Source organism: Nomascus leucogenys, chromosome 19, assembly GCF_006542625.1.
Source record: "Nomascus leucogenys isolate Asia chromosome 19, Asia_NLE_v1, whole genome shotgun sequence".
Lineage (NCBI taxonomy): Eukaryota > Metazoa > Chordata > Mammalia > Primates > Hylobatidae > Nomascus > Nomascus leucogenys.
This window is the reverse complement of record NC_044399.1, coordinates 29,237,764-29,265,314: the sequence shown is the minus strand read 5'-3', so window position 1 is coordinate 29,265,314 and position 27,551 is coordinate 29,237,764. Positions and strand designations below refer to the sequence as shown.

At 46.9% G+C, this 27,551-nt stretch overlaps 1 protein-coding gene across 1 annotated transcript in view; it reads left to right on the top strand.

The window, feature by feature from the left end:
* Nucleotides 1–27,551, top strand: part of ITGB3 (integrin subunit beta 3) — a 57,368-nt gene that overhangs the window by 13,659 nt on the left and 16,158 nt on the right. Inside the window, exons 2-10 of the mRNA XM_003270698.4 lie at nt 7,061–7,146; nt 14,035–14,230; nt 15,125–15,377; nt 16,936–17,098; nt 17,740–17,901; nt 20,304–20,399; nt 20,805–20,894; nt 21,588–21,722; nt 22,930–23,359. Of these exons, the coding sequence (XP_003270746.1) occupies nt 7,061–7,146; nt 14,035–14,230; nt 15,125–15,377; nt 16,936–17,098; nt 17,740–17,901; nt 20,304–20,399; nt 20,805–20,894; nt 21,588–21,722; nt 22,930–23,359 (1,611 nt within the window). The remainder of the gene's footprint in view (nt 1–7,060; nt 7,147–14,034; nt 14,231–15,124; nt 15,378–16,935; nt 17,099–17,739; nt 17,902–20,303; nt 20,400–20,804; nt 20,895–21,587; nt 21,723–22,929; nt 23,360–27,551) is intronic.

The following is a 27,551-nucleotide window of genomic DNA, read 5'->3' as shown; positions in this document are numbered from 1 at the left end:
CATTGAATCAGCATGGGCTCAGTGCAGAGACTTCTGATGAGTCAGTCACTTTTAACCACTGCATTCCAGGGAACCTGCCTGGGTAGCGGGACTTCATTGGGGGTATCATGGGGGTTCATTGGTTCTTATAAAATCAACCTGTGATTCATTAAAAAGAGTGGATAAAGGGACTGGGTAACCATGACTCTGCAGGCATGATTTCCTAAAGAACAAATCCTAGCACCTAATTTTATCCTCTGGGGTCAGGGACCATTAGTTCACTGGGAGGGACCTGGTGTTATTTATTTTGTATCTTGCAAAGCTTTCTATTGTGGCTACAAGTCAAGGACTCATAGGGAAATGCTAATTTGAGAATGAATGGATGGTTAAATGAATAGACTGGGAAAAGTCCTAAAAAGTAATCTGACAGTGTCTGCATTAGTTCATTTTCATGCTGCTTATAAAAACATATCCAAGATTTGGTAGTTTATAAAGGAAAGAGGTTTAATTGACTCACAGTTCAACATGGCTGGGGAGGCCTCAGGAAACTTACAATCATGGTGGAAGGGGAAGCAAACACGTCCTTCTTCACATGGTGGCAGGAAGGATAAGTGCCAAGCAAAAGGGAGAAAAGCCCCTTATAAAACCATCAGATCTCATGAGAACTCACTTAATATCATGAGAACAGCAGCATGGAGGTAACTGCCCCCATGATTCAATTACTTCCCATCAGGTCCCTCCCACAACACATGAGGGTTATGGGAACTACAATTCAAGAGGAGATTTGGGGGGTGGGGCACACTGCCAAACCATATCATTTCACCCCTAGCCCCTCCCAAATCCCATGTCCTCGCATTTCAAAACACAGTCATGACTTCCCAGCAGTTCCTTCAAATCTTAACTCATTCCAGGATTAACCTGAAAGTCCAAGTCCAAAGTCTCATCTGAGACAAGGCAAGTCCCTTCTGCCTATGAGACTGTAAAATTGAAAGCAAATTAGTTACTTCCTAGATACAATGGGAGTACAGGCACTGGGTAAATACAGCCATTCCAAATGGGAGAAATTGGCCAAAACAAACGGGCTACTGGCCCCACTCAAGTCTGAAATCCAGCAGGGCAGTCAAATCTTAAAGCTCCAAAATGATCTCTTTTGACTCCATGTCTCACACCTAGGTCATATTGTTGCAAGAGGTGGGCTCCCATGGCCTTGGGCAGCTCCACCCTTGTGGCTTTGCAGGGTACAGCCTCTCTCCCAGCCACTTTCATGGGCTGGCGTTGAATGTCTGCGGCTTTTCCAGGCACATGGTGCAGGCTGTCAATGGATCTACCATTCTGGGATCTGGAGGATGGTGGCCCTCTTCTCACAGCTCCTCTAGGCAGTGCCCAAGTGGGGGGCTCTATGTGGGGGCCTCAACCCATATTTCCCTTGTGCACTCCCCTAGCAGAGGCTCTCCATGAGGGCCCTGCCCTGTAGCAAACTTCTGCCTGGACATCCAGGTGTTTCCATACATCCTCTGAAATCTAGGCAGAGGTTCCCAAACATCAATTCTTGACTTCTGTGCACCTGTAGGCTCAACACCATATGGAAGCTGCCAAGGCTTGGGGCTTGTATCCTCCAAAACCACGGCCTGAGCTCTATGTTGGTCACTTTTAGCCATGGCTAGAGTGGCTGGGATGCAGGTCACCAATTTCCTAGGCTGCACGTAGCAGGGAGGCCCTGGGCCCAGCCCAGGAAACCATTTTTTCCTCCTAGGCCTCTGTGCCTGTGATGAGAGGGGCTACCATGAAGGTCTCTGACATGCCCTGGAGACATTTTCCCCATTGTCTTGGTAATTAACATTCAGCTCCTCGTTACTTATTTCTGCAGCTGGCTTGAATTTCTCCACAGAAAATGGGTTTTTCTTTTCTATCACATCATCAAGCTGCAAATTTTCCACACCTTTATGCTCTGCTTCCTGCTGCTTTATGCTTTGCTACTTAGAAATTTCATCTGACGGATACCCTAAATCATCTCTCTCACGTTCAATATTCCACAGAGCTCTAGGGCAGGGGCAAAATGCTGCCAGTCTCTTTGCTAAAGCATAGGAAGCATGACCTTTACTCCAGTTCCCAATAAGTTCCTAATCTCCTTCTGAGACCACCTCAGCCTGGACTTCATTGTCCATATCACTATCAGCATTTTGGTCAAAGTCATTCAGCCCTAGGAAGTTCCAGACTTTACCACATTTTCCTGTATTCTGAGCCCTCCAAGTTTCTAGGAAGCTCCAAACTTTCCCACATTTTCCTATCTTCTTCTGAGCCCTCCAGACTGTTTCAATTTCTGCCTGTTACTCAGTTCCAAAGTCACTTCCACATTTTTGGTACCTTATAGCAGCACTCCACTCTACCATTGCCAATTTACTGTAATAGTCTGTTCTCACACTGCTAATAAAGACATACCCAATACCAGGTAATTTATAAAAGAAAGAGGTTTCATTGACTCACAGTTTAGCATGGCTGAGAAGGCCTTGGGAAACTTACAATCATGGTGGAAGGGGAAGCAAACACATCCTTCTTCACATGGTGGCAGGATGGAGAAGTGCTGAGCAAAGGGAGGAAAAGCCTTTTATTAAACCATCAGATCTTGTGAGAACTTACTATTAAGAGAACAGCAACATGAGGGTAATCGTCCCCGTGATTCTATTACCTCCCACTGGGTCCCTCTCATGACCTGTTGGGATTATGGGTACTACAATTCAAGATGAGATTTGGGTGGAGACACAGCCAAACCATAGCAGTGCCCATATCTCCTGTGGTCCTCTTCCCTCTTCTAACCCTTCTTGATGTCTCCTTGCGCTTCTCTCTCTTGTGAGTATCAATGGCATTTATGTCCAGAATTACCCCTTTGCATGCCAATTCCCATGGAAACTCCAGAAAGGGAGGGAGATACCTAAAATAGTTCAGGCTGTGCTCCTCTCAGAAGTCTTCTGATAGGGGAAAAAGAGAGGCTATGTCCACATATTCCTGGGAAGAGAGCAATTATAAGGCTAAGAGATGGCCAGGCAGCTCATGCAGGGAGAAGTCTTGGGTTGCATTGTTCGTTGTGAACATTCAGGAATCCTGAAACTAGCAGCTACTTTTCTTTCATTATAGGCATTGCATGGTTCAGGGCTGCCCCATCTCAGAGGTGACCTTGATGCTTTAAGGCCAGGCTTGGAACCAGTGTCATCATTCCCACTCACGGGCCTCACACTTACATTCTGAAGTTGTAGTTAAGTCAGAGAGTGGAGCCCCAGAGGTTACTCATGGGCTCATAATGGCATCTCACTTGTAGAATTTTAAAGTTGGGCAAGGCCTTTGAAGTTAGATGGACTCAAGGCTCTGAGGAAACCTGGGACTTCCAGGAGGTGCTTCAAGGATTCCACATAAAATCTAGGGTTTTTGGGAGAACAATGAAAGTTTAAATTGCCTGAGGAACTGTTGCAGCCAATTTACATGTTTTATATTGGAATTCTATGCATAATTTTGAGAAATGAGCTCAGTTGCTTAAAAAAGCAAAGCAAAACTTCATCTATTCCCCTACCTTTCATTTTGCCCCAGTGCATATTTACTGAGCATCTCCACTGAGTAAGAACGGGAGCTGAGCTGGGCAGGGGGCAGAGCAGGTCTAAAGGGACTTAAAATCTGTTGGGTGGCAGTGTTGTCAAGGCAGACACGTAAATTATTATGATGTGGTAGGAATATTAGTATTGAAGAAATGGAGGCTGAGAGGAGTTAAATGATTCACCCATGGCCACACTATTAGTGGGTGACTCGATTAGGATGACAGTCTACTCATTGTGTGTACTCACTCTGTTAGACCTCCTGGCCCCCAAGTAAGGTCCTGAAATGGGTACTGTTAAAGTATGTATAATTTTCACAGAGTTAAAACTATGATTTCTACACAAATATAAAGGACATATTTGTAAAATATTTTATTCAACTTTAGTAGTTAAAGAACCAGTAAGACATTAGGGGTAGTTCAAAAGGAATTTCAAAGAAGGGAGATTTATAGTTGATCAGTCAAAGGAATGCTGAAGTGAATTAGTGAATAGATTCAAAATTGGTTAATATTCTACAAGGCAATAAACCTTAACCTGTGGGGGATAACCTTTTCTACCAGACAGAAATCAATGGTATTGTTGTTGGATAAGAATAATATACATTGTTCTCTTATCTAAATAATTTACCTTATACACCACAATATGATCATGATTAGATTAAAATGTTGTCTTAGCCAGTTCTAGCAGCTATAACAAAATGCCATAAACTGGGTGGCTGAAACAGCAAACACTTATTTATTTATTTATTTATTTATTTAGAGACGGAGTCTCGCTCTTGTTGCCCAGGCAGAGTGCAGTGGCGTGATCTCGGCTCACTGCAACCTCTGCCTCCTGGGTTCAAGTGATTCTCCTGCCCCTCCTGAGTAGCCTCCCAAGTAGCTGGGATTACAGGCGCCCACCCCAATGCCTGGCAAATTTTTTGTATTTTTAATAGAGACAGGGTTTCACCATGTTGGTCAGGCTGGTCTTGAACTCCTGACCTCAGGTGATCTACCTGCCTCGGCCTCCCAAAGTGCTGGGATTATAGGCATGAGCCACCTCACCTGGGCTATTTTTTTTTTTTTTTTTTTTTTTTGAGATGGAGTCTGGCTCTCGCCCAGGCTGGAGTGCAGTGGCGCTATCTTGGCTCACTGCAAGCTCTGCCTCCTGAGTTCACACCATTCTCCTGCCTCAGCCTCCTGAGTAGCTGGGACTACAGGCGCCCACCACCACGCCCAGCTAATTTTTTGTATTTTAGTAGAGACAGGGTTTCACTGTGTTAGCCAGGATGGTCTTGATCTCCTGACCTTGTGATCCACCCGCCTTGGCCTTCCAAAGTGCTGGGATTACGGGCATGAGCCACCGTGCCCGGCCTTTTTTTTTTTTTTTTTTTTTTTTTTAAAGAATAATATACATTGTTCTCACCAAAAATCATTTCTTTTTCTTTTTTGAGACGGAGTCTCGCACTATTGCCCGGGGTTGGAGTGCAATGGTGGTCATTTCCATTTTTATGGTTTTCGATAAGTCAACATCTACTCTTACAGTATTGTAAAATATCCTGATTAATAGAAGCCAAATAATAGGTAAATACTCTTAGAAAATCAGATAATCCCTAAGCATGGTGGGTCAGCTAGTCAACACTCTGCATTACATTGAAAGGACATTCGTATTTTCTTTGCCTCTTTCCAAATTTTATATAATTTTTTTCCTTCTTTCTTTCTTTCTTTCTTTCTTTCTTTCTTTCTTTCTTTCTTTCTTTCTTTCTTCCTTCCTTTCTCTTTCTTTCTTTCTTTCTTTCTTTCTTTCTTTCTTTCTTTCTTTCTTTCTTTCTTTCTTTCGTCCTTTCTTCCTTTCTTCCTTTCTCCTTCCTTCCTTCCTTCCTTCTTTTTTTTCTTTTCTGAGATGGAGTCTCACTCTGTCACCCAGGCTGGAGTGCAGTGGCATGATCTCAGCTAACTGCAACCTCTGCCTCCCTGGTTCAAGTGATGCTCCTGCCTCAGCCTCCTGAGTAGCTGGGATTGCAGGCATGCACCACTATGCCCGGCTAATTTTGTATTTTTTAGCAGAGACGGAGTTTCACCGTGTTGGCCAGGCTGGTCTCAAACTCTTGAACTCAAGTGATCTGCCTGCCTCGTCCTCCCAAAGTAAGGGGATTACAGGCATGAGCCACCACGCCCGGCCATAATTTTTCTTTACAATATTGTGTGTGTGTGTGTATACACTCATTTTCTGAGTGTGTTTTTGTCCAGGTGTTGGGAAGTAGGGAATTCAGTCACACTGTAATAAAATGAATGGAGACAGCTAAATGAGAAATTTTGGGGACACCGGGAAAACATCGCAATGGTCAGGCTGATTTCTCCAAAATAGGCTTGCTGGTCTTACCAGCTGGGGGCAAAGAGGTCCCTTTGGAAAACTGCATGAAGGAGCTGTCAGGGTAACTGGGACATGGAGAGGAACAGGTCCCTCACATTCTGCTCCTTATATTGGAAAAAACCTCCTTAAGGCACTGCAGGAAGAAGGGTTCACCTGGCTGGAGCAGGAATGCTGAGCTAGGCAATTAGAGAGGACAGTGGCTTCTGTCTAAGCAGATGCCTGGGTTTGGCTTCCTGGCTGAGCTTCTCAAGGTAATTTTGGTTCTCCTGGTTGTTCCTGCTCCTCCTCCTAGCCTTTGTTCTGTCCTTTGACAGTATGAGGACTGTTCACATTTGAACAGCACCTTATAGTGTACCAAGTGCTTCCTCTTACCTCACTGAATTCTTGTACAAATCCTGTGAGACAGATATTGTCATCCCATAGAGGCTAGTTGAGTTGCCCAAGGTCATGAAGTAGTTAGTAGGAAGAACATTCAGAATTCAAGCACAAAATCCAACTCTAAAATTCCATATTCTTTCAGTGTATATCAGTCAGCCTTTTCTAACATTTCTGCACTTCCTCCTAGAGCATTTTATGGTTGGATTCCAAGATATATGTATTGAGATGCTTGAGAAGATTTCAAATTTGCTTTTCTTTTGCCAGCCAGTGGGACACTGCCACCAAAGTCACCTCACCCTCCACGCCCCCACTGTATTTAGGCTGTGTGTTAATGTTAGTGCATCTGGGCCTTGGATCCCCTGTGTAGTGGCTGTGAATATCACTAGAATGACTGAAGAGGGGATACATTGCCATTTTTCTGGGCCCCAGAGATATTTTCATTTGCACAATGTAGGTGTCAAACCAGTTGTTAATTAAAGCCTTTCCATCAGTTACGATCTGAGACTTGGGTCCGTGGCTCAGCCTTGCCCTATCACTTGTTACCACTGTGGCCTCATCAGTTGAGAGCAGTGTTGAGTTTCCCCTGATTTTCCTCCTCCTCCTTCTTACCAATAACCTGTATTTGGTAGACATCTGTGGTATGGTTAGGGTGTGTTTGTGTGCACCTGAGAGCTGTAAACCTGGACATTGGGAAAGTTGAGAAGGATGAGGCAGGCAAGTACCTTCACTGAGCCAAATCTGGTGCTAATGCCTTTGTCTGTCTGTTGCAGGGCCCAACATCTGTACCACGCGAGGTGTGAGCTCCTGCCAGCAGTGCCTGGCTGTGAGCCCCATGTGTGCCTGGTGCTCTGATGAGGTAAGGAGCAGATACCAGACCTTGTTTCTTCTCCAGACTAAGCTGCTTTTGTGCAGAAACAGACCCATGAAGTTATCACCTCCCTCTTGAATACACATGCCCCTTGTCCCTTCTAAGCAAAACTTTGATGACTTTTTCCCATTGATGCATGGTGAGGAGCCGTCATGGGGATGTTGCTAGGAATACTATCCCGAGTCTACCATATAGCCCCTGGCCCTTGCCAGTTTGGCTCGACCTCCTGTCCTCTCTGTAACCACTGCTGCCCTTTCTCACACTTTGCTTGCTTTTTTTCCTAAGAAAAATAGTTTATTTTTAATTTTTTGGTAGAGACAGGGTCTCACTATGTTGCCCAGGCTGGTCTCGAATTCCTAGACTCAAGAGATCCTCCCACCTTAGCCTCCCAATGTGCTGGGATTTCATGTGTGAGCCACCATGCCCAGCCCTTTGCTTGCATTTCTTGGGGTGGAATATCCCGGGGAGGCAGGGTGTCAGGTCTCAAAAGGAGAGGCAGCAAGGGGTATAGGTATGGATGGGGTTGGGAAGGGGTGCTGGCTTACTTCTTTTTCCTAGAGGTTTAAAAAAAAGGCAAATAGAAGAGGAATCTTGTGCTTGTGTGTGGGGATGTTTAGTCAGAAGATCTTTTCTCTTCCCTTCTCTTTGACGATTGGGCCCCCCAGCTTTACATTTTTCTTTCTCTTCTTTCCTTCCTTCCTTCTCACACAGGTGTTGAGGAAAGGAGCTGGGCCTACTTGGTGAGGACGGAAGGGGGACAGGAAAGGGTTAGTTGTGTCCAGGCAGAGGGTTTGTTGTGTCTGGGGCCCTAGGGAATGAGTGTGTCTGAGGGAATGGCTATGTTTGTGGCTGGGATGGAAATTTGGAGCTGGCAAGAGCTGATGGGGTGGGGGTGGGAGATGAATGTGGTTGAAGAGATTGGGTGATTGTAGAGTCTGGGGCTGAGTCACTGGCCCGGCCAGCAGGTGGTTACCTGAGTTCCTGGCCTGGCTGCGGCTCAGCTACCTGAGGCGTCTTCTCTGTCCCACAGCAAGTCCCAGCCCTCTCCAGTTTATGACCGCTCCAATCCCGCCCTCAGTCTCTCTGTCTGCTTCTTTTCCAGATCTGCTGAGTTTCCTAAAAAGGCAACCTCCCTGGCCGGCTGGGGGGAGAGGCGGGAGCTGGGAGGCTGTGTTTATCACTGGCCAGGAGGGCTGCCAGAGCAGCAGAGGCCAGCTCCGCACGTTGCTTTGGCCTCTTTGCCGTTCAGCACGGGAACTGCTTCCAGAGGCAGCTGCCCAACATCTGGGCCACATTGACTTCATTTAGCAAATGAAACATTCCCTGGGGCTGGGGAAGGGGAGTAAGGGGGGCATGGATGAGACCTTCTCCTCCACCCCCGCAGGTTCTCCTCCCCTCTGTGCCGAGCGGGCTGCTCAGTGTGATGTAGCCTCCTCCCTCCTTATTCACTATGTCCTCCTTCCTCCCATCGTGATATTACTAAAGCTTCTTTTACCAGGAAGTTGCAATTCTGCAACTGAATGCTGGAAGAAGGGAGAGCTGAATGCGGAGGGGGCCTTGGGTAGCCCAAAGCCTTCAGGAGCAGAGGAAGGTCAGGACAGAAGCCCTAGTGTCACTCAAAGGGTGCTTCCCCCTTTTCCTCCTTCCCTCCTTTCCAACCCAAAGCAAGAGAAAATGCAGGTATCTCTGGCCCAGAGAATCTGGGGAAAAAGAAAACCTTCTTGGAGGGTCTGTCCTGCTCCCTATCTCCCATTTTTCATCCCTCTTGATCTGCGTAGGGACTAGCCATGCAGCTGAGGTGGGCTGGGGACTGACCAGACAAAGCCCTTAGGTCACGTAACCGGATTTCAAAGATGCAAATGTAGAATATTTGTGGGTGACTGTTGTGCTCCTTGTCCCCTGGGGCAGGCCTGGGGAGGGCAGAGGGAAAGGTGCAGGGTAGATCAGAGCATGACATAGGACCAGCCTAGGAATGAGGGGTGCAGTCAGCGAGGAAATGGGCGCAGCTAGGACCAAAGAAAACAAATGGAGGGAGGTAGAAAGTCCAGTAAGATATTCCCTGGGAGAATGGCATATGAACATGAAAGGAGGCAGGGCCGAGGTTAGTGAAGGACTACAGCTATCCCTGAGCAAGAGGGAGGAGTGAGGGAAGGAAGGTGGAGGAGCCCAGTGTGGGACAGAATGTGGTGACCAGGGAGGGATGGGAGGTGGGAATCCTGGACTTTAACCTGAACATAAATGCTATTTTGTTCTTGAGAGGAGCAGGGCTTCCCCAGGATAGGCCAAGTTTAACTGCTGAAAATGCCTTGGACATTGACTTCAAAAAACCAAAGGTGAACTGTCTGGTCCATTTTGTAGGTAATTTGTTGAATAATCAAACCCTGGAGAGCCCTCTGTTCTTCCTCCCCTGAGTTGGCTGTTCCAGGCAAGCTGGCAGTGCCTGGAAAAACAACTGGTTGGGCTCGGCTTTCCCCTTGGTCCTAGAGGACCGGAGCTCTTGGGTGTGTATAGTGAGAGCTTGGCTGGGTAAGAGGAAAACATAGCCAATGTGGATGAGCACGGAGTTCTGGGCCCATCTGCATAGGGTGTGTTCTTGGAGGGCTGGATACTGACACGGGTTGGGGTGGTGTGCTCTCTCTGGTCTGTAAATCTAGCAAAGAGGCCGGCTTTATACAGAGACTCAACTCATAGTCTTAGTCTCAGTGGTGCCCTGCTGGAGTCTAGAACCTCCCAAACTCATTTGGTGTTGAGAATTGCCTGGGGTGCTTGTTAAAAATAAAGCTTCCCAGGATGGACCCTGGGTCTGTTACATCAGAATGGGTTTTTATGATAGCAAGTTTGGCAAACATTGCTAATCGAAGGGCCACTGGGGTTGGGGTCAAGGTGGATGGAGGTGGAATTAAGGTTGCCAGATAAATACAGAACATCCAGCCTGGTGCGTGTAGTCCCAGCTACTCAGGAGGCTGGAGTGGGAGAATCCTCTGAGCCCAGGAGTTTGAGGCTATAGTGCACCATGATCATGTCTGTTAATAGCCACTGCACTCCAGCCTGGGTAACACAGGGAGATCCTGTCTCTAAAAAATAAATCTAGACTACAGAACATCCACTTAAATTTGAATTAAAAAATAATTTCTAGTATAAGTATGTCCCAAATATTTGCTAAATTTGGCAACCCTACAGTGGAGGGAAATACTAGGAATTCTTATATAAACCCGAGTACACCCTGGAAGGTGGGCCAGCTTCCCACTTAGCCTGACAACCAAGGGTGACAGAGGAAGAAGGGGTTTGAGTCTAGCGAAGTAGAGGAAGACTCTAATAGGATTTCCTTCTCGTTTTCTTCTCTGCAACTGCAGGAGCAAGACATAGGCCATGATTTACATTTCTATGTAATCCCAAACATAATTTTATTCTGACTTGTCTTCTTTCTATTTATTTTTAATCTGGAGGACAAATGTTCATCTTGAGAGTTTTGCTCCAACTTATTATTGTAAAAGGAAGTATAATATTAAGAGTGCTCCTCTTCTTGTAAACAATGAAATGTGAATACCAACAACTATAAACAAAAATGCTTCATGTTCCTCCCCTCCTCCTTTCTGCCCTCTTCATTCTTTTCTCTTTGCGTGTTCAAGTGATTTCTTGTCCTCACCAGATGAGTTAATCAAGACAACCATGGATGGGAGATGTTTTGGTGGCGCTCTGGGGTAAAAAAAGTACTGGGGCATATCGACTCTCGCTGTCCAAGAAAAGAGTATGAAATAATAGTAGTTATTATGCGGTAACTGTAAAAAAGAGTCACCTGCCAGGTGTGGTGGCTCACTCCTGTAATCCCAGCAGGGCTAAGGTGGGCAGATCCCTTGAGGCAGATCACTTGAGGTGAGTTTGAAACCAGCGTGACCAACATGGCGAAACCCCGTCTCTACTAAAAATACAAAATTAGCTGGGCGTGGTGGTGCAGGCCTGTAACCCCAGGCTGACGCAGGAGAATTGCTTGAACCTGGGAGGTGGAGGTTGCAGTGAGCCGAGATTGTGCCATTGCACTACTCCAGCCTGGGCAACAAGAGCGAAACTCCATCTAAAAAAAAAAAAGTCACTTTATATTTGCATTTATTTGTTTGTACTATGTCCTAAAGCAGGGGCTCCAATTCCTAGTCCATGGCCTGTTAGGAACCGAGCCACACAGCAGGAGGTCAGCAGCAGGCGGTCAGCAGCAGGCGAGTGAGCATTACTGCCTGAGCTCCACCAGATCCGTCAGATCCGTGGTGGCATTAGATTCTCATAGGAGTTCAAACCCTGCTGTGAACTGCGCATGGGAGGGATCTAGGTTGTTCACTCCTTATGAGAATCAAACTAATGCCTGATGATCTGGGGTGGAGCAGTTTCATTCTGAAACCATCCCCACCTCCCTGTCCATGGAAAAATTGTCTTCCATGAAACCAGTCCCTGGTGCCTAAAAGGTTGGGGACCTCTGTTCTAATGGATTTCAGTATAGTTAACTTATGTTGAGATTTTTATATTTTGAAAGCATTTCACATTCAGAGTCTTCTTTTACTTCCTGACTAACCCTGTGAAATAGGCAGGATAATGACAACTATTCATGTTATATTTTCCCAATTTCCAAAGTGGGATTAATGGAGAATGGTACCAAGAGCGTGTGTCACCCTCCCAGGAGAGGGAGGTAATTCAGCCAGCTCGCAGGGCGCCGGCTGGAACCTCCCACCTCTGTGCTTGGGCCCTTCCCCTGGGTCTTGGCTATTTTTGCCCTTTTTGTGTAATATCCGGTTTCCCTGGGAACTGGAACTTTAATATTCACCCCTCCCCCTTCTAGCTTTCTTCCTGCATAACCTGGAGACATTCCTTCTACCTTCTCAGCCTGGGTTACCAAGAAAGGGAATGTTGCCCAAGTATGTTGAGGTCACTGCCTTGGTGCTCTTCTGGAACAGAGGGCTCTCGTGGAGAGTTTGGCTGACGAGCAGGCCTGTTATATTCCTGACCTCTGATGTCAGCAACCACAAAGGGAGGGAGGGAGGCAGTTTTGGTTTTCAGTGTTTAATTTTTCTAAGGAAACTCATAACAAACCATTAGGACCGTCAGCACATCTTAGAGCTTCAAACCCTCTTCTCATTAGGACTGCCACATTAGAAAATAGGAGTCAGGAAACTCCCGTCTAATGCATTCTCTCCCTCTGCTGATGGAGCCTGAAGATGCGTGATGGCCTTGCTGCTCTCATCCAGTTTGCTGGGCTCCGGTCCCTGCTGTCTTCTTCAGCATCTGTCTTGGTTCTGGAAAGGATCCGCTCCTCACTGCATTCTGATTTATCCACTGCCTTTTTGGGAAGGTTTTCTCCCTGGGGCTTTGTGGGCAGCTGGAATCAGAGATAGGATTGGGGCTTTTCTGAGCAAGAAAAAGACGCTTCCAGAGGAGGAAGAGGTAGGAGAGGTGAATACCCATAACATAGGATTTATCATCTTAACCATTTTGTTTTGTTTTGTGAGATCAAGTCCTGCTCTGTCACCCAGGCTGGAGTGGAGTGGCATGATCTCGGCTCGCTGCAACCTCCACCTCCCAGGTTTAAGTGATTCTCGTGCCTGTCTCTCAAGTAGCTGGGACTACAGGTGCATGCCACCACACCTGGCTAATTTTTGTATTTTCAGTAGAGACGGGTTTTCGCTAGGTTGGCCAGGCTGGTCTCGAACTCCTGACCTCAGGTGATCTGCCCACCTCGGCCTCCCAAAGTGCTAGGATTACAGGCGTAAGCAACTGTGCCTGGCCCATCTTAACCATTTTTAAGCGTACAGTTCAGTGGCATGAAGTACATTCATATTGTCATGAAACCCATCACCACTATCTATCTCCTTAACTCTTTTCATCTTGTAAAACTTAAACTCTGTACCCATCAAACAGTAATTCTCTATTCCTCCCAGTCCCTGGAAACTACTATTCTACTTTTTGACTCTATGATTTTGATTGCTCTTAAGTACTGAAGGAGGGACTGTTATTATGTTCGTGTTACAGCTGAGGAAACCAGGCTTGGAGGAATTAGGTGACTTGCCTTAGTAAGCAGTTGTAAGTGCAATGCTGAGATTTACTCCTGTGCTCTTAGCCCTGACTCTTTCCTGCCTCCTTACACTGCCTTTCCCTATCACGTTTGTGGTAAGTCCTAGGTCGGATGCTGGGAAATGAGAGGGGCCAAGACACACACAGTCCCTGACTTCATGGATCTCACAGTCTAACCCGTGTCAAACACAGTAGCTTCCAAACTGTTTTGACCCTGACCTACAGAAAGAAACACATTGTACTGGGTATAGTTATTTATTATATGTGTTATTCCCCACTCTCCTCCAACAATATAAGAGTTTCACAAAACAACACTTTGACTATTTGTACACTTTCATATTTTCTATTCTATTCTATTGTATTTTATTTAACAAAATGATAGTTGACACCTGCTAAATTGATTTTGGGACCCACAAGTGTGTGGTATTCCACAGTTAAAAAATGCTGGTCTACCAGGCATCTTACTGTACAGGCTCTCCTTCTAGCTACAACTCCATGAATAGGCCTTCCTAATATCTCAATTTCTCTTTTCTTTTTCCTTTTTTTTTTTTTTTGGTAGAGACAGTGTCTAGCTATGTTGCCTAGGCTGGTCTTGAACTCTTGGCCTCAAGCAGTCCTCCTGCCTTGGCCTCCCAATGTATCAATTTCCCCTTTCTGTACAACGGTCCTAAGGGATTATCCCAGGAAAGACCACAACAATTTGTTTATGCTCCAATGTTATGGGGTAAACTCTTAGCTATTGGGAAGTGGTAGGGCCTGCAGGAGGCAGACAGTCACCATAGCTCTGATTGCTGGACTTCTCTTTGGGCTCCTGTCTTACAGGCCCTGCCTCTGGGCTCACCTCGCTGTGACCTGAAGGAGAATCTGCTGAAGGATAACTGTGCCCCAGAATCCATCGAGTTCCCAGTGAGTGAGGCCCGAGTACTAGAGGACAGGCCCCTCAGCGACAAGGGCTCTGGAGACAGCTCCCAGGTCACTCAAGTCAGTCCCCAGAGGATTGCACTCCGGCTCCGACCAGGTAGGGATGGGACCCTTTGCGGGGAGAGACCTGAAACAGGTGGGCATAGAGCACAAGGTGGAGGTCTGAGGAGGAAGTCTTGGGGAAGTAGCTCAGAATGGAAATGGGGTGGGAAGACAAGGATGAGCGGGGAGCTGTGGGCAAGAGAATGGAAGAAAATAAGAGATGTTAGGACTTGAGTCAGAAGATCTGAGCTGAATCTTGACTGTATCATATATTAGCTATTTGACCTTGGACAAGTTACTTAACCCTTCTGACATAGTAGGTGCTCAAAAAACATTTGTTTCTTCTTTACCCAAGTGCCTGTTTTACCTAGCTTAGAGCTTTGTGTTGAGGTGCAAATGAGATACAGAACAAGAAAGCAACTTGTAAGCCCCCCTTTCATGGGGGATTGGGACAGGAGAATGGGGGCAGACACAATAGGTACACAAGACCTTTAGAGGGAGGAAGGGTTAGACTAAGAGACAGAAATTTTGAAGCATTGATTTTGACTTTCCAACTAAGGCAAGAAGGATTTACCTACTACCAAGGCATGTGTTGGATGCAATAGGATTCAGAGAAGGGTAGGGTGCAATTTCTGTCTTTTACAGAGTCTGAAGTGTAGTAACTATCAAAATCTCTGTGACTCACAGTGATAGACCCGTGGAACTCACAGGATTAGAAATCCCCTGGGGATTTAGAGAAAGTGGAAAATTTTAGAATGGAAAAGAAGAGGTTAAAAATAGGGGGTCAAGAGATTAGAAGAGTAATAGAATTGCAAAGGAAGAGGAAAAGGGACCAGGGCTTTCTGGTTTGCTTTGATCATGCAATTTCTTAGTCCCAACTGTATCCAAATCTGCTTATTCAATCTTGGTGGGAGAAGAAGATAAAAACTAACATCTTTCTGCCTTCCAGATGATTCGAAGAATTTCTCCATCCAAGTGCGGCAGGTGGAGGATTACCCTGTGGACATCTACTACTTGATGGACCTGTCTTACTCCATGAAGGACGATCTGTGGAGCATCCAGAACCTGGGTACCAAGCTGGCCACCCAGATGCGAAAGCTCACCAGTAACCTGCGGATTGGCTTCGGGGCGTTTGTGGACAAGCCTGTGTCACCATACATGTATATCTCCCCACCGGAGGCCCTCGAAAACCCCTGCTATGAGTAAGTCCCTCCTCCAGATGCCAGAACAGCATCCTTTGCCCCAGGAGGGTCCAAGTCCTGTTCCTATTTCTAGCTCTAGGATCACTTTGTTGGCTGTCTTCTGGCCAAACTATAGCTCCTCTCTACCTTGGTCTCCCTGTCTGGCAAATGGGCTAGCTTGTGGATCTAGAGTATTGTGTCAGTGGAGCCTAAGGCTGTTTGGAGAACCTAGAAAGAAAATTCATCAGCTTCTTAGTCTTGGTAACAAATAAATAGGAGGCAAGAGAGGATGGGAGGGAAATGAGGTCAAAAGTAGAAAGAAATTTATGGATAAGTAAACCGAGAAATTATGATTACAGAAGGATCGATTCCATTGTTGGCGTTACTGTCTTCATCAAGGCCGTGCATCCTGCAGGGTGAAAACAGAAGAAATGATGTGCTAAGGAATATAAAAGAGTGGAAATGACATTTGTTGAACACTTTTATAGTCTGTAAATGGATAACTTGTGCCTCTGTTTGACACTTTGGCTTAAAACTGAACGGCTTATTTATTTAATTGGTGGAGACTGTGCAAATCCATGTATTAGAATAACTTAACAATGCTGGTTGCTGAGTCTGAAAAGGTGTGAATTTACTTTTTAGTTTTCAAAGTTATGGCCAGGTGGGGTGGCTCACTTCTGTAATCCCAGCACTTTGGGAGACCAAGGTGGGAGGATCACTTGAGCCTAGGAGTTTGAGTTCAGCCTAGGCAACATAGTGAGACCCCCATCTCTACAAAAATTACAAAAAAATTAGCTGTGTGTGATGGTGCATGCCTGCAGTCCCCAGGACTACAGGGAGGCTGAGGTGGGGGATTGATTGAGCCTGGGAGGTTGAGGCTGCAGTGAGCCATGATTGTGCCACTGCACTCCAATCTGGGCAATGGAGCACAACTGTCTCTAAAAAAAAAAAAGTTTTGAAGTTATATGATGTGGCATTCAACCTTCTATCTGGGTTGCAAGGTTCCCAAGCAAGACATCAGCTATTAATTAAACACACTATTTTGGCTGGGGGCAGAAATGCTCCTGTCCTGCATGATCTATCAATTTATTGATGGTTCAGGGACCTTAACTTACTGATGAACTTTTGCTTTATTGTTACTTTAGGAAAGTGTTAAGTATAAGGTGATAGTAACAGCAACTCGAGCCTTGCTCTGGTCTAAGTGCTTTGTGTGTATGAACTTACTTAAGTCTCACAACTCTTATGGGCTATATGCTATCCTGGCCCCACTTTCACAGGTTGGATTGAGAGGCTTGCCAAAGGTCCCATGGCTAGTAAAGAGGGCAGCTGGGATCTAAGCTCAGGGAGTCTTGTTTCCAGTTCAATCTCTTATCCTCTAGGTTAGCTGGATGGGGGTAAGGTTGATGAGGAGCCTCAGGTAATTTGAGGATTTTGGAGTCTGAACTGTCTGGGTAACTGTGGTTGTATGGAACTGGCCTGGGCATACCACTATCTATATTTGTCCCCTCTCTTTCCCCCAATTCCCATGCTGCCTTTTCCATCAAGGTGTCTGCTTAAATTATCTCCCATCCCTCCCCAGTATGAAGACCACCTGCTTGCCCATGTTTGGCTACAAACACGTGCTGACGCTAACTGACCAGGTGACCCGCTTCAATGAGGAAGTGAAGAAGCAGAGTGTGTCACGGAACCGAGATGCCCCAGAGGGTGGCTTTGATGCCATCATGCAGGCTACAGTCTGTGATGTGAGTTTGGAGGACTTGGAGTGCCAGGTGTGGTTGGCATAGATCAAAATGGGGAAGGAAGTGGCTGAACTCTGGGGATTTCTGGTGTAAAATGAGATGAGAACTAAGCAGAGCTTCCTGCAGTTATGAGTAGTAAGTTGCTCCTGATATTCAGCCTCGGCTTAGATCCACTCCCTGGCCTGAGCTGACATTTCTTTGAACCCCAGTGGTCTCAGGTGTTCCCAGGGGAGAGCATCTTCCCACCTTCAGAGTTACTTCAGAGTTAAGGTTGGGTTAACTTAACCTCAGCAAAGTAGGCAGATGTTCAGATGAGATCTCTTCTAGGCCAGGTCAGCTCTGTGGATGCACGTCAGTTTCTAGATGAGCAATGTGACTGTCATTAGAAGAGTTAAGTTTGGAGTTTAAGAGGATCTCATTCAGCTGCTTGAACTAATCAGCTATGAGACTGTTTTCTGAAGAGAATGAAACCCCTGAACTGGAAAGCTTCAGCTTCGGTTCCAAGGACTGGGACTGAGACCCTTCTTCAAAACAAGCTGTCCAGCCCTTTAGCCAGGGAGTGCCCTGGGTCTCTGTTCTCTACCAGTGACATGGCTGAATTTGTTTTGTCTCCTCTGCCTTTGTTTTTTGTTTTCTTTTAACAGGAAAAGATTGGCTGGAGGAATGATGCATCCCACTTGCTGGTGTTTACCACTGATGCCAAGACTCACATAGCACTGGACGGAAGGCTGGCAGGCATTGTCCAGCCCAATGATGGGCAGTGTCATGTTGGTAGTGACAATCACTACTCTGCCTCCACTACCATGGTGAGATCTCTGGCACCACCTATGGTTTCTATTCATGATGGTGAGGGTTGCCCTAACCCAGGCAGAGTCTGTGTGAATATGAAAATGGCAGCCCCTCCTTCTGGGCAGGGTGCAGGGCTCGGTTTCAGCTTGCCCCTATCCCTTACCAACTGGACACCGTTATCCAGCATACAACCTATATAACCATTAGAGATGTCCCTGATTGTGGTGTTATCACTGCCTTCACTGCCGCCAGCATAGCAGCAGCATCATGGGATCCAGAATGGACCCAAAGGATTTTTACAACCCAGCTGGAAAGCAGGTCTTCCTCTCCACTCTGATTAGCCCTTTCTTGGAATACCATACTAATTTGTGGTTATTGGAAGAAGATAGAGGAAAAAAAGAGAAAGATTGGCCAGGCATGTGATGGCTCATGCCTGTAATCTCAGCACTTTGGGAGGCTGAGGTGGGAGGATCACTTGAGTCCAGGAGTTTGAAACCAGCTTGGGAAATATAGTGAGACCCTGCCTCTACAAAAATATGCAAAAATTTGTTGAGTGTGGTGGCTTGTGGTCCCAGGTACTTGTGGGGCTGAGGCAGAAAGATCTCTTGAGCCCAGTAGTCTGAGGCTGCAGTGAGCTGTGACCTTGCCACTACACTCCAGCCTGAGTGACAGAGCAAGAACTACCCCTGCTTTTTTTTTTTTTTTTTTTTGATAGAGAGTCTTGCTGTGTTGCCCAGCTGGAGTGCAGTAGTGCAATCTTGGCTCACAAGCCTGCACCACCTCAGTCTCCTGAATAGCTGGGACCACAGGCATGCACTACCATGCCCAGCTAATTTTTGAAAACAGGGTCTTGCTATGTTGCCCAGGCTGGTCTCGAACTCCTTGGCTTAAGCAATCTGCCTGCTTAAGCCTCCCAAAGTGCTGGGATTACAGGCGTGAGCCATTGCTCCTATTGGAGACCCCTTCTCTTAGAAAGGGGGGTGGGAAGAACATAAAAGACATGGTGAACAGGTCCTACGAGGAAAGATTAAAGGGCCAGAGTCATTTAGCCTGAAAGAAAGAAGGCTAAAGGATGATTTAGCTTATACTTGAGAGAACTTATAAGTTGTTTTATATGGCCGTAGAAGGTTAAACAAGAGGAAAATATTTAAATTGAATCAGGAGAAATTACTATAAGCCATAAGAGAAATGTGCTGTAATGCTCTAGGTATCTGGGGCAGGTGTGAACTCTTTGTCTCCTAAGGATAATATAGCAACTTCCACATCTAGGTGACTTCAAGGTATACCTGTGTAAAGGCAGGAGACTGAGCTGAGGATCTAATGAGCTCCCTGCAAGGTCTAGGATCCCATGGACATGTTCACGATTCACCACCCCACCCCCACAGCGTCCTTGAGTTCCTTGGTGTCAGCAATATCCAAGTCAAGCACTATCAGACAATGAGTCAGCAACCTTTGACACCTAATCTATGCAAGGCACTGGGCCAGGAGCTGAGGGAGGTAACAAGACTATGTATAGTTCTATCCTTAGGGAGTTTTTGGTCCAGTTGAGGAGAAAGGATATATATATTTACAATAACACAAGATGCATGATTAGTGCTAAATGGGTGTGGCACAGCCAATGTGGCTATACATATCCAAGGGAGGAAAGCTCATGAGCTGGGATGGCCAAGGAAGTCTCCTGAAGAAGGTGGGGGCTAAGCTAGGCCCTAAGAAAGGAGGAGGATTACCAACAAGAAGGCCACTCCAGGTGGGAGACAGTGGGCCAGATCACTGCTGAGTGGAAGAGGGAGAGAGGTGAGTGATATTTGGAAAGAAAGACTGAGACCACACGGTGGAGGATCACGAGGGCCAGGCCAAGGCATTTGTCAGTAGTTCCAAAACAGAGGCCTAACCCAGTGCCTTGTGCGCAGAAGCAGCTCCATAGTATTAGTGCATTTAATTCAAGCAGGAAGAAAGAGGTGCTTAGTTTTGACACCACTGGCCTGTACCTCTTCGTCTACCCTGGAGTTCACAAGTAGACTTCTGTGATACTTACCCTTCTTGTCTCACTGTCACCCCCCCATTTTTTTTTTTTTTTTTAAATACAGTGTCTTGCTCTGCTGCCCAGGCTGGAGTGCAGTGGTGCAATCATAGCTCACTGTAACCTCCAACTCCTGGGCTGAAGTGATCCTCCTGCCTCAGCCTCCCCAGTAGCTAGGACTATAGGCACTTACCACCACATCTGGCAAATAAAAAATTTTTTTTTGTAGAGATGGGGTCTTGCTCTGTTGCCCAGGCTCTTGTCTCACTTTCAGCATGAAGTGAAACGGTTTAAGCACCACCACACTCTGAGCCACAGCCCAAGCAAGATAAGTTCTAAGTTTAGACCCTAGGGATGTACATGAGACTTCATTAACCTCTACATCCGTCATTTTCCTAGGATTATCCCTCTTTGGGGCTGATGACTGAGAAGCTATCCCAGAAAAACATCAATTTGATCTTTGCAGTGACGGAAAATGTAGTCAGTCTCTATCAGGTGACTGTGCCTTCGGGCTTCCTGGTGTGGGCCCTGTGATGGTGGGAGCCCCAGGTAGCCAGCCTGTGCTAGCATTGGCCATAGTCCCCAACCAGGGAAGACTCTCCCCTAATCCACTCCCCAGGAGCTAAAGATTGCACTCTGGGCCTTTTTCCTGCAACCTTGAACTTACTAGGTGTGTGTTGGTGTTTGTGGTAGTGGAGGGGAGGTGGTGAGGGGGGTGAGAGGTTTCCTCTACTTTTGCTCAGGGCTGAAAAACTGCTAGATATATTCCTGGCAGTGACAATTGAAATATCCCATACCTCCCTCCAATCTTCATCTCAGGACTCTCAGTGGGATTTGGGGAGGGCTTTTGGAGACCACCACCTTCCTTCAGTAAGCTCTGGACTTCGTCTTCCTTTCTAGAACTATAGTGAGCTCATCCCAGGGACCACAGTCGGGGTTCTGTCCATGGATTCCAGCAATGTCCTCCAGCTCATTGTTGATGCTTATGGGGTAAGTGTCTTGTGCTGGGAATAGTCCTGCGGAGAGTCCACCTCATTTGGCTTACACAGCAGGGCTCAGATTTGTGAGTCCCAGTTGCCAGTCTACCACACGGTCTTACTGCCTTCTCTGTGTGCTCCCAGAGCCCAGGCAATGGCCCGCTCTAGAAGGGATGCAGCCTTCTGAGAAGGAAGTAGCCCAGAAAGAAAGAAAGGGGATGGGATGGGATGGGGATGGGGATGGGGATGGGGATTAGATGGAGAAGGAGCAGAGCCCTGGAATTGTGGGGGCAGAGTGAAGGAAAACTGGGCTCCAATAACAGGGAAAAGAGAGAGCTGAGACATGGGGAAGGTGAGGTTGATGAAACATTAGGTAGAAAGTGCTGCTTTCCAAGGTGACCAGTATTGGCACTCCCCGTTTGCAACATCTGTGAGGCCTGCAGGAGGGTGTAGCTGGTACATTTTACCCAGACTCACCTAGATGCAAGCGGAGATGGAAAGAGGGAGCAGGTTCCTGCGCAGGAAAGAGCAGGAAACAGAGACCTAGGGGTGCTCCGGCAGCTTCCAGGTCAAACCTTAGCCTCTGGCACTGCTGGGGTGAATCCAGAGCTACTTGGCAGATGTGGCTTGGGATGGAACTGGCTCTTGCCATTTCCCATTTCATTTCAGCTCATTTTCTTGTCTTCTTATGCCCCTTTCTGCTCAGAAAATCCGCTCTAAAGTCGAGCTGGAAGTGCGTGACCTCCCTGAAGAGTTGTCTCTATCCTTCAACGCCACCTGCCTCAACAATGAGGTCATCCCTGGCCTCAAGTCTTGTATGGGACTCAAGATCGGAGACACGGTGAGGTGGGCTGGGCAGGGCCTTTGTCCTGTAGCATCTGTGTCCCAACCCCCTTTCTTCCTTTTGTAGTGACTAAAAATGGCCCCCTTCTGCCAGAAAAAAATATGAGCAAGAAAAATACCTTTCCTGAAAGTCATTCCAAGTTAGATGTAATGGATCCACCAATCTTTTCCTCTGAGGCTTCTGTTGCATAAGCCATTTCTGTTACATGAACTTTACTCTCAGGAATTTAAAAAACGTACAATTTGGTTACCTTTGTTTGTGTATGCACAGTTGATTGCAAAGGAAAATATTTCTTTACCTTCAGTCCCTCACCAGTCTCCAGCCTTCCCAAGGTAATTAATACCTTTCTTTTGTAAAATGACACAAGAAAGTAAAATCTAAAATGTAAAATGACATCATCATCTATAAATATTTATTGAGCACTGACAATGTTTTAGGCATTGTTCTAGCTGCTGAGGATTTAGCAGCAAATGGAACAGGCAAAAATACCTACCCTCATGGAATTTTTGAAACCAGATGTTCATTTCACCACTCCAGTCTCTCCACGACTTTCCTTATTGGTCATTTCTCCTCTGCTTCTGCCTAAGGGGAGAGGGGTTGGTGGGAGGGGAGTAAGGAGGGAAAGAAAATAGATCTTTGGATGCACTGATCCTTTCTACTGATCTATCTATCTCTCAGGCACTTGTGCAAACATCCCATGTTAGAAATATTGTCCTGAAACATGCTTTATTGCATAAGCTATGAAATGTGTGGAAACTGAAGTAGATCCTGAGCTTATGATTGACCACCATGTAGGATTGTGTGGTGCAGAACAGTGCTTTGTGCATCTTGCTGATAATTATAATCAGTCCAGCTTGCTGATAATTATAATCAGGCCAGAGCAGGGTGTTTATATGATCACAGGTTCTGTTCAGTTTGAGCTGGTCTATTTCATATGTGGAGTGAGAAAACAGCCTTTTATTATTTATTGACAGTAAACCATGTCTCTGCATCCAGCTAGATATGTCACAATGATACTATTCCCGTGCTTGTGTTTTTGCTTTGCAGACCTTCATAGAAGGAAGGCTGAGGAACTCCAGATTGCAAAAGCATAAGACACCCAATTTGGGTATTCCTTGGCAGGGCAGGGAACAACTTTTCCCTCCAGAGCTGGAGTGTTAACTGGGCCCAACTGTGTCTAAATACAATCTTGCTTTCCATCCAGGTGAGCTTCAGCATTGAGGCCAAGGTGCGAGGCTGTCCCCAGGAGAAGGAGAAGTCCTTTTCTATCAAGCCCGTGGGCTTCAAGGACAGCCTGATTGTCCAGGTCACCTTTGATTGCGACTGTGCCTGCCAGGCCCAAGCTGAACCTAATAGCCATCGCTGCAACAATGGCAATGGGACCTTTGAGTGTGGGGTATGCCGTTGTGGGCCTGGCTGGCTGGGATCCCAGTGTGAGTGCTCAGAGGAGGACTATCGCCCTTCCCAGCAGGATGAGTGCAGCCCCCGGGAGGGTCAGCCCGTCTGCAGCCAGCGGGGCGAGTGCCTCTGTGGTCAATGTGTCTGCCACAGCAGTGACTTTGGCAAGATCACGGGCAAGTACTGTGAGTGTGATGACTTCTCCTGTGTCCGCTACAAGGGGGAGATGTGCTCAGGTGAGAACTGCAGGGCCCCCTGTCCTGGAACCCACACCCCCTCATATACCTGCAACCCCTGGAAACATAGGTGAAGGCCTGAGATGGGTCTTTGCAGGCAGAGGTGTAAGTCAGTGGTTCCTAATCTTTTTGAGTATAAGGACCAATCCCCTTTTCAGGTTAAAAAAAAAAGTTACTGATAGTTGGCAATTAAATTTTTAGTATTTATAGACTTAGAAAACACATGTCAGAATATGTAGTAAGGTTAGTAATAATTTTATATGAGTTTTTCTTTGTATCGCAAGAGATCTGGAAAATAGTAGTATATATGCAAGACACTGGAGTGTGCTTGAACAATGTCTGGAAAATGGTGTCATGCTCTTGTTAATGTTAGCACTATTTTGTTATCACTATTACTACTATTGGTACTACTGTTATTTTTTGGATTCTAGATCTTTGCTATCCAATATGGTAGCCTTTAGCCGCATGTGGCTATTTAAATTAACCAAAATAAAAAAATTAAAAATCCAGTTCTTCAGCTGATCAGTGGCCACATGTAGCTAGTGGCTGGTATATTGGACAGCACAGATTTAGAACATTTCAATGTGACAGAAAGTTCTCTTGGATAGCACTGCCACAGAGAGTCCCTGCTGACAGATTGGGGATTATGATTTTAAGTCCTTCTACTCAGCAGGGTGCTGAGTTGTCCTTCTCATTGCAAAATTCAGTAAAATCTTGAGGCCCACTGATAATCTCAAATTAGTTTCTCCTTGCCCCAAGAACCACTCCTGGGGTACCTCCCCAGCTAGAAGTTGAACTAATGTTAATGTAGTCTTTATCTGCAGACATGTTGACAACACTCTCAGAGGGCAAATAGTCTGAGTTGTTCCTGGGGCACTGAGGATGGGTTTTTACTGGGCCATCATCACTGTGGCTTAATCCCTCCTGGGACAGACACTTACAAATTGGTTGGGACTGGGTTACGGGTATTGTGTGGCCAAACAGAGAGATTATAATTGTTTTCTGGGGATGACCCTTGACTCAGATTGGCTTCATCGGCATTGGGGTTCTTTTTTTTTTTTGAGACGGAGTCTTGCTCTATTGCCAGGCTGGAGTGCAGTGGTGCGATATTGGCTCACTGCAACCTCTGCCTCCCAGTTCAAGCAATTCTCCCGCCTCAGCCTCCTAAGTAGTTGGGACTATAGGCATGTGCCACCATGCCCAGCTAATTTTTGTATTTTTAATAGAGACAGGGTTTCACCACATTGACCAGGATGGTCTCGATCTCTTGACCTCATGATCCTCCCGCCTCGGCCTCCCAAAGTGCTGGGATTACAGGCGTGAGCCACCGCGCCCGGCTGGCATTGGGGTTCTAATCAGTTGAGCTAATCCATGCAGATACTCACTTTAATACTGATATTAGCCTTTAAAAAAGGTCACTTAGAAAGGTCGATCTGTGTGATTCTAAAGCATGCCAGTAACACAAAAATGACGGCTTTTTTATTATCTACAACACTGTTTCCTTTACTCATGCTGTCAAAATTTTAGAGAGAGTTTGGAAGGAAGTATTATCAGAACGATTAGGGGAGAGCAAGAGATCAGACACACACAGATGAAAGCACACAAACAACAACCATTTGAATTAGGGGGTGAGGCAGGAGTTTCACTTCATTTTACTCTTTAAAGTATTTACATCTAATTCAAGGTACCAAAGGAAATGGGTAAGTTTCAAGTGGGAAACCCCTGAGAAGAAGACTGGGGACTGAGGGAGAGAAGGTGGTCCCAGGAAAGGAGTACGGCTGGACCACGGGGGCACCCCAGTCCTCCTCCATGGCCTGATGGTTCCTGGTCTGGTGTGAGGCACTGCGGCAGGATCCCAGCCAGAGCATGTTTCTTTTGGCTGCTACCCCACTAAAGCCACAAAACAAAGCTGACTGGGTCAGAAGCCCTGGTTCCTGCCTCTCACCAGTGCAAGAACAGCTCCTCCTCAGTGCATTCCAGTCTAATCCATGAGGGAACCAGGGCAGCCATTGCAGCCTCCCTTTACCATGTCTTGCTAGGGTGTCAGGTGCCCACCCGGCCTCAGATCTAGACCTCGTGGTGCCATCATCACATAATCCAGTGACAGATACTCAGGGGCGCACATCATTGAGCAGTTGCTCTGTGCCATCATTTGGTCCATATGAGTGAACAAGGGGTCATGCATGATCCCTGACCTCTCCAAGCTTAAAGCCCCACTCACCATTGCCCATTGCCAGAGCTGCTGGCTCTATGCTCCATTCTTTGCCACAAGCAGGGGCTCAGGAGGCAGGTGTGCTGTGACTCGGCTATTTCCCTAGCCCATGGCCTGTAAGCATGGCAGCTGGTTCCCTGGCCATCCCTGTTGTCCCCTCCCTACTTTGGGCCTGGTCTTCATGGTTGCTCATGATCAACATTCCTACCTCAAACATCAAGAAGTGCACATCCTCAAGGGAGTTTTCCACTTGCCACAGCCACAGATCAGTCAGGCACCCTCGTGAGCCAGATTCTGTGCTGTTGTGGAGTAGGATAGAGAGGCATGAATAAGACAGTTAACCAAGGATAATTCCCAATATGAGGTTGAATCTGACAGATCCAGGAAGTGTGGGGTGCTCAGGGAATGTTATAGGAGTCCACTGGAGTGAGACTGACTGGGGACAGGGTAGGCCTGGGTGGCTTCATGGAGGAGGTGGGATGTCTGACGGATCTCAGAGGAAGGGCAGGCTCAGGACGGAAAGGAGTGGAGCGAGCATCAGCCCAGAAGGTCTAGCTGTGGGGCTTGTGTTCCCAATGACCTTAAGTACCTGTTCCTCCCTCCCTTTTCTGGCTTCCCTCCCTTTCTCCTCTTACACTTTTCATTTCTTACTTTACTCCTCTGACTTTCCGATGAACCCGGGCTCGGCCTCCCTTTTGCTGGATGGGTGCCAGTCCTGTGACATTACCACACTGTGGCTTCCTTTTAAGGACTAACCCTACCAAGGCTTGGGGGTCAGCCTGCTGGCTCTGACCTGTCACTTCCACTCCCAACCTCACTCCCTGGCTGGCCCATCTTGTCAAAGATCATTTTGTTTAGCCTCACAAAGGAAACACTATGGGACAAGAGTTTCTGAGGAGGCGGAGGCCTCTGAGTGCTGCCAGGCCCCTGTGGTGTCGGTCTTTCCCATCCAGGAGCAGTGGCCAAATGCAGGGTATAGTGGAAGGCCCGGGGGCAGGCGGGGGAGCAGCTCTGCTGGCTGGCGCACTCCTCCCCCGGCTGCTGTGAGGTTGGCCAATAGCAGCTTACAGCTGCCCCTTCTGTGGAGAACTACCCTCGGCTGACAGGAGCTGTCTTGCCCCTAGATGTTGGCCAATGACTGATGGAGAAGGGGTTACTCAAGGCTAGACTCTTTGCCTCAGGGTGGGCCTGGCTTTTTGATGCCATTCACGTAGGATCAGGCTGGAGGGCATCTGGCTGAGACCACATTCCTGCCAGCTCTGCCTCTTGCCATGTCCTGTTTCTCTCCCTCCTCTCTACTTCCTCAATGAGTCCCTTAAATAAGATCCTCATCCAAGCTGTACTTCTAGGGAACCTAGCCTCGGGACACAGCCTTTCTGCTTTCCCCACCCTTCTGGCAGCCCAACATCTCTACTTTCCAGATATACTTGGCAGCTGGGGCAGCTTGGGTTATGTTCCCCATCCTTCCTGGGAAGCAGACATTTCTTTTCATGCCCAGCCCATAGTGCAGTGGCATGATCATGGCTTACTGCAGCCTTGAACTCCTGGGCTCAAGTGATTTTTCTGCCTTAGTCTCCCAAGTAGCTAGGACTACAGGCTCTTGCCATCATGCCTGGATAATTTTTAAAAAATTTGTAGAGATGGGATCTCGCTATGTTGCCCAGGCTAGTCTTGAACTCCTGGGCTCAAGTGATCAACCTGCCTCGGCCTCCCAGAGTGTTGAGATTACAGGCATGAGCCACCACACTTGGCCTTTGAAGGTTTTTAAGCAGGTGAGTGGCATGATCAAGTTGACTGATACTTTAAAACAGTGGTTCTCAACTGGGAGGAAGGAGACATTTTGTCTCCCAGGGCACATTTGGCAATGTCTGGTGATATTTTTGATTGTTACAACTGGAGAGGTGCTACTGATGTCTAGAAGGTGGAGCTCAAGCTAAACATCCTTATATACACGACAGTCGTACACAACAAAAAATTATC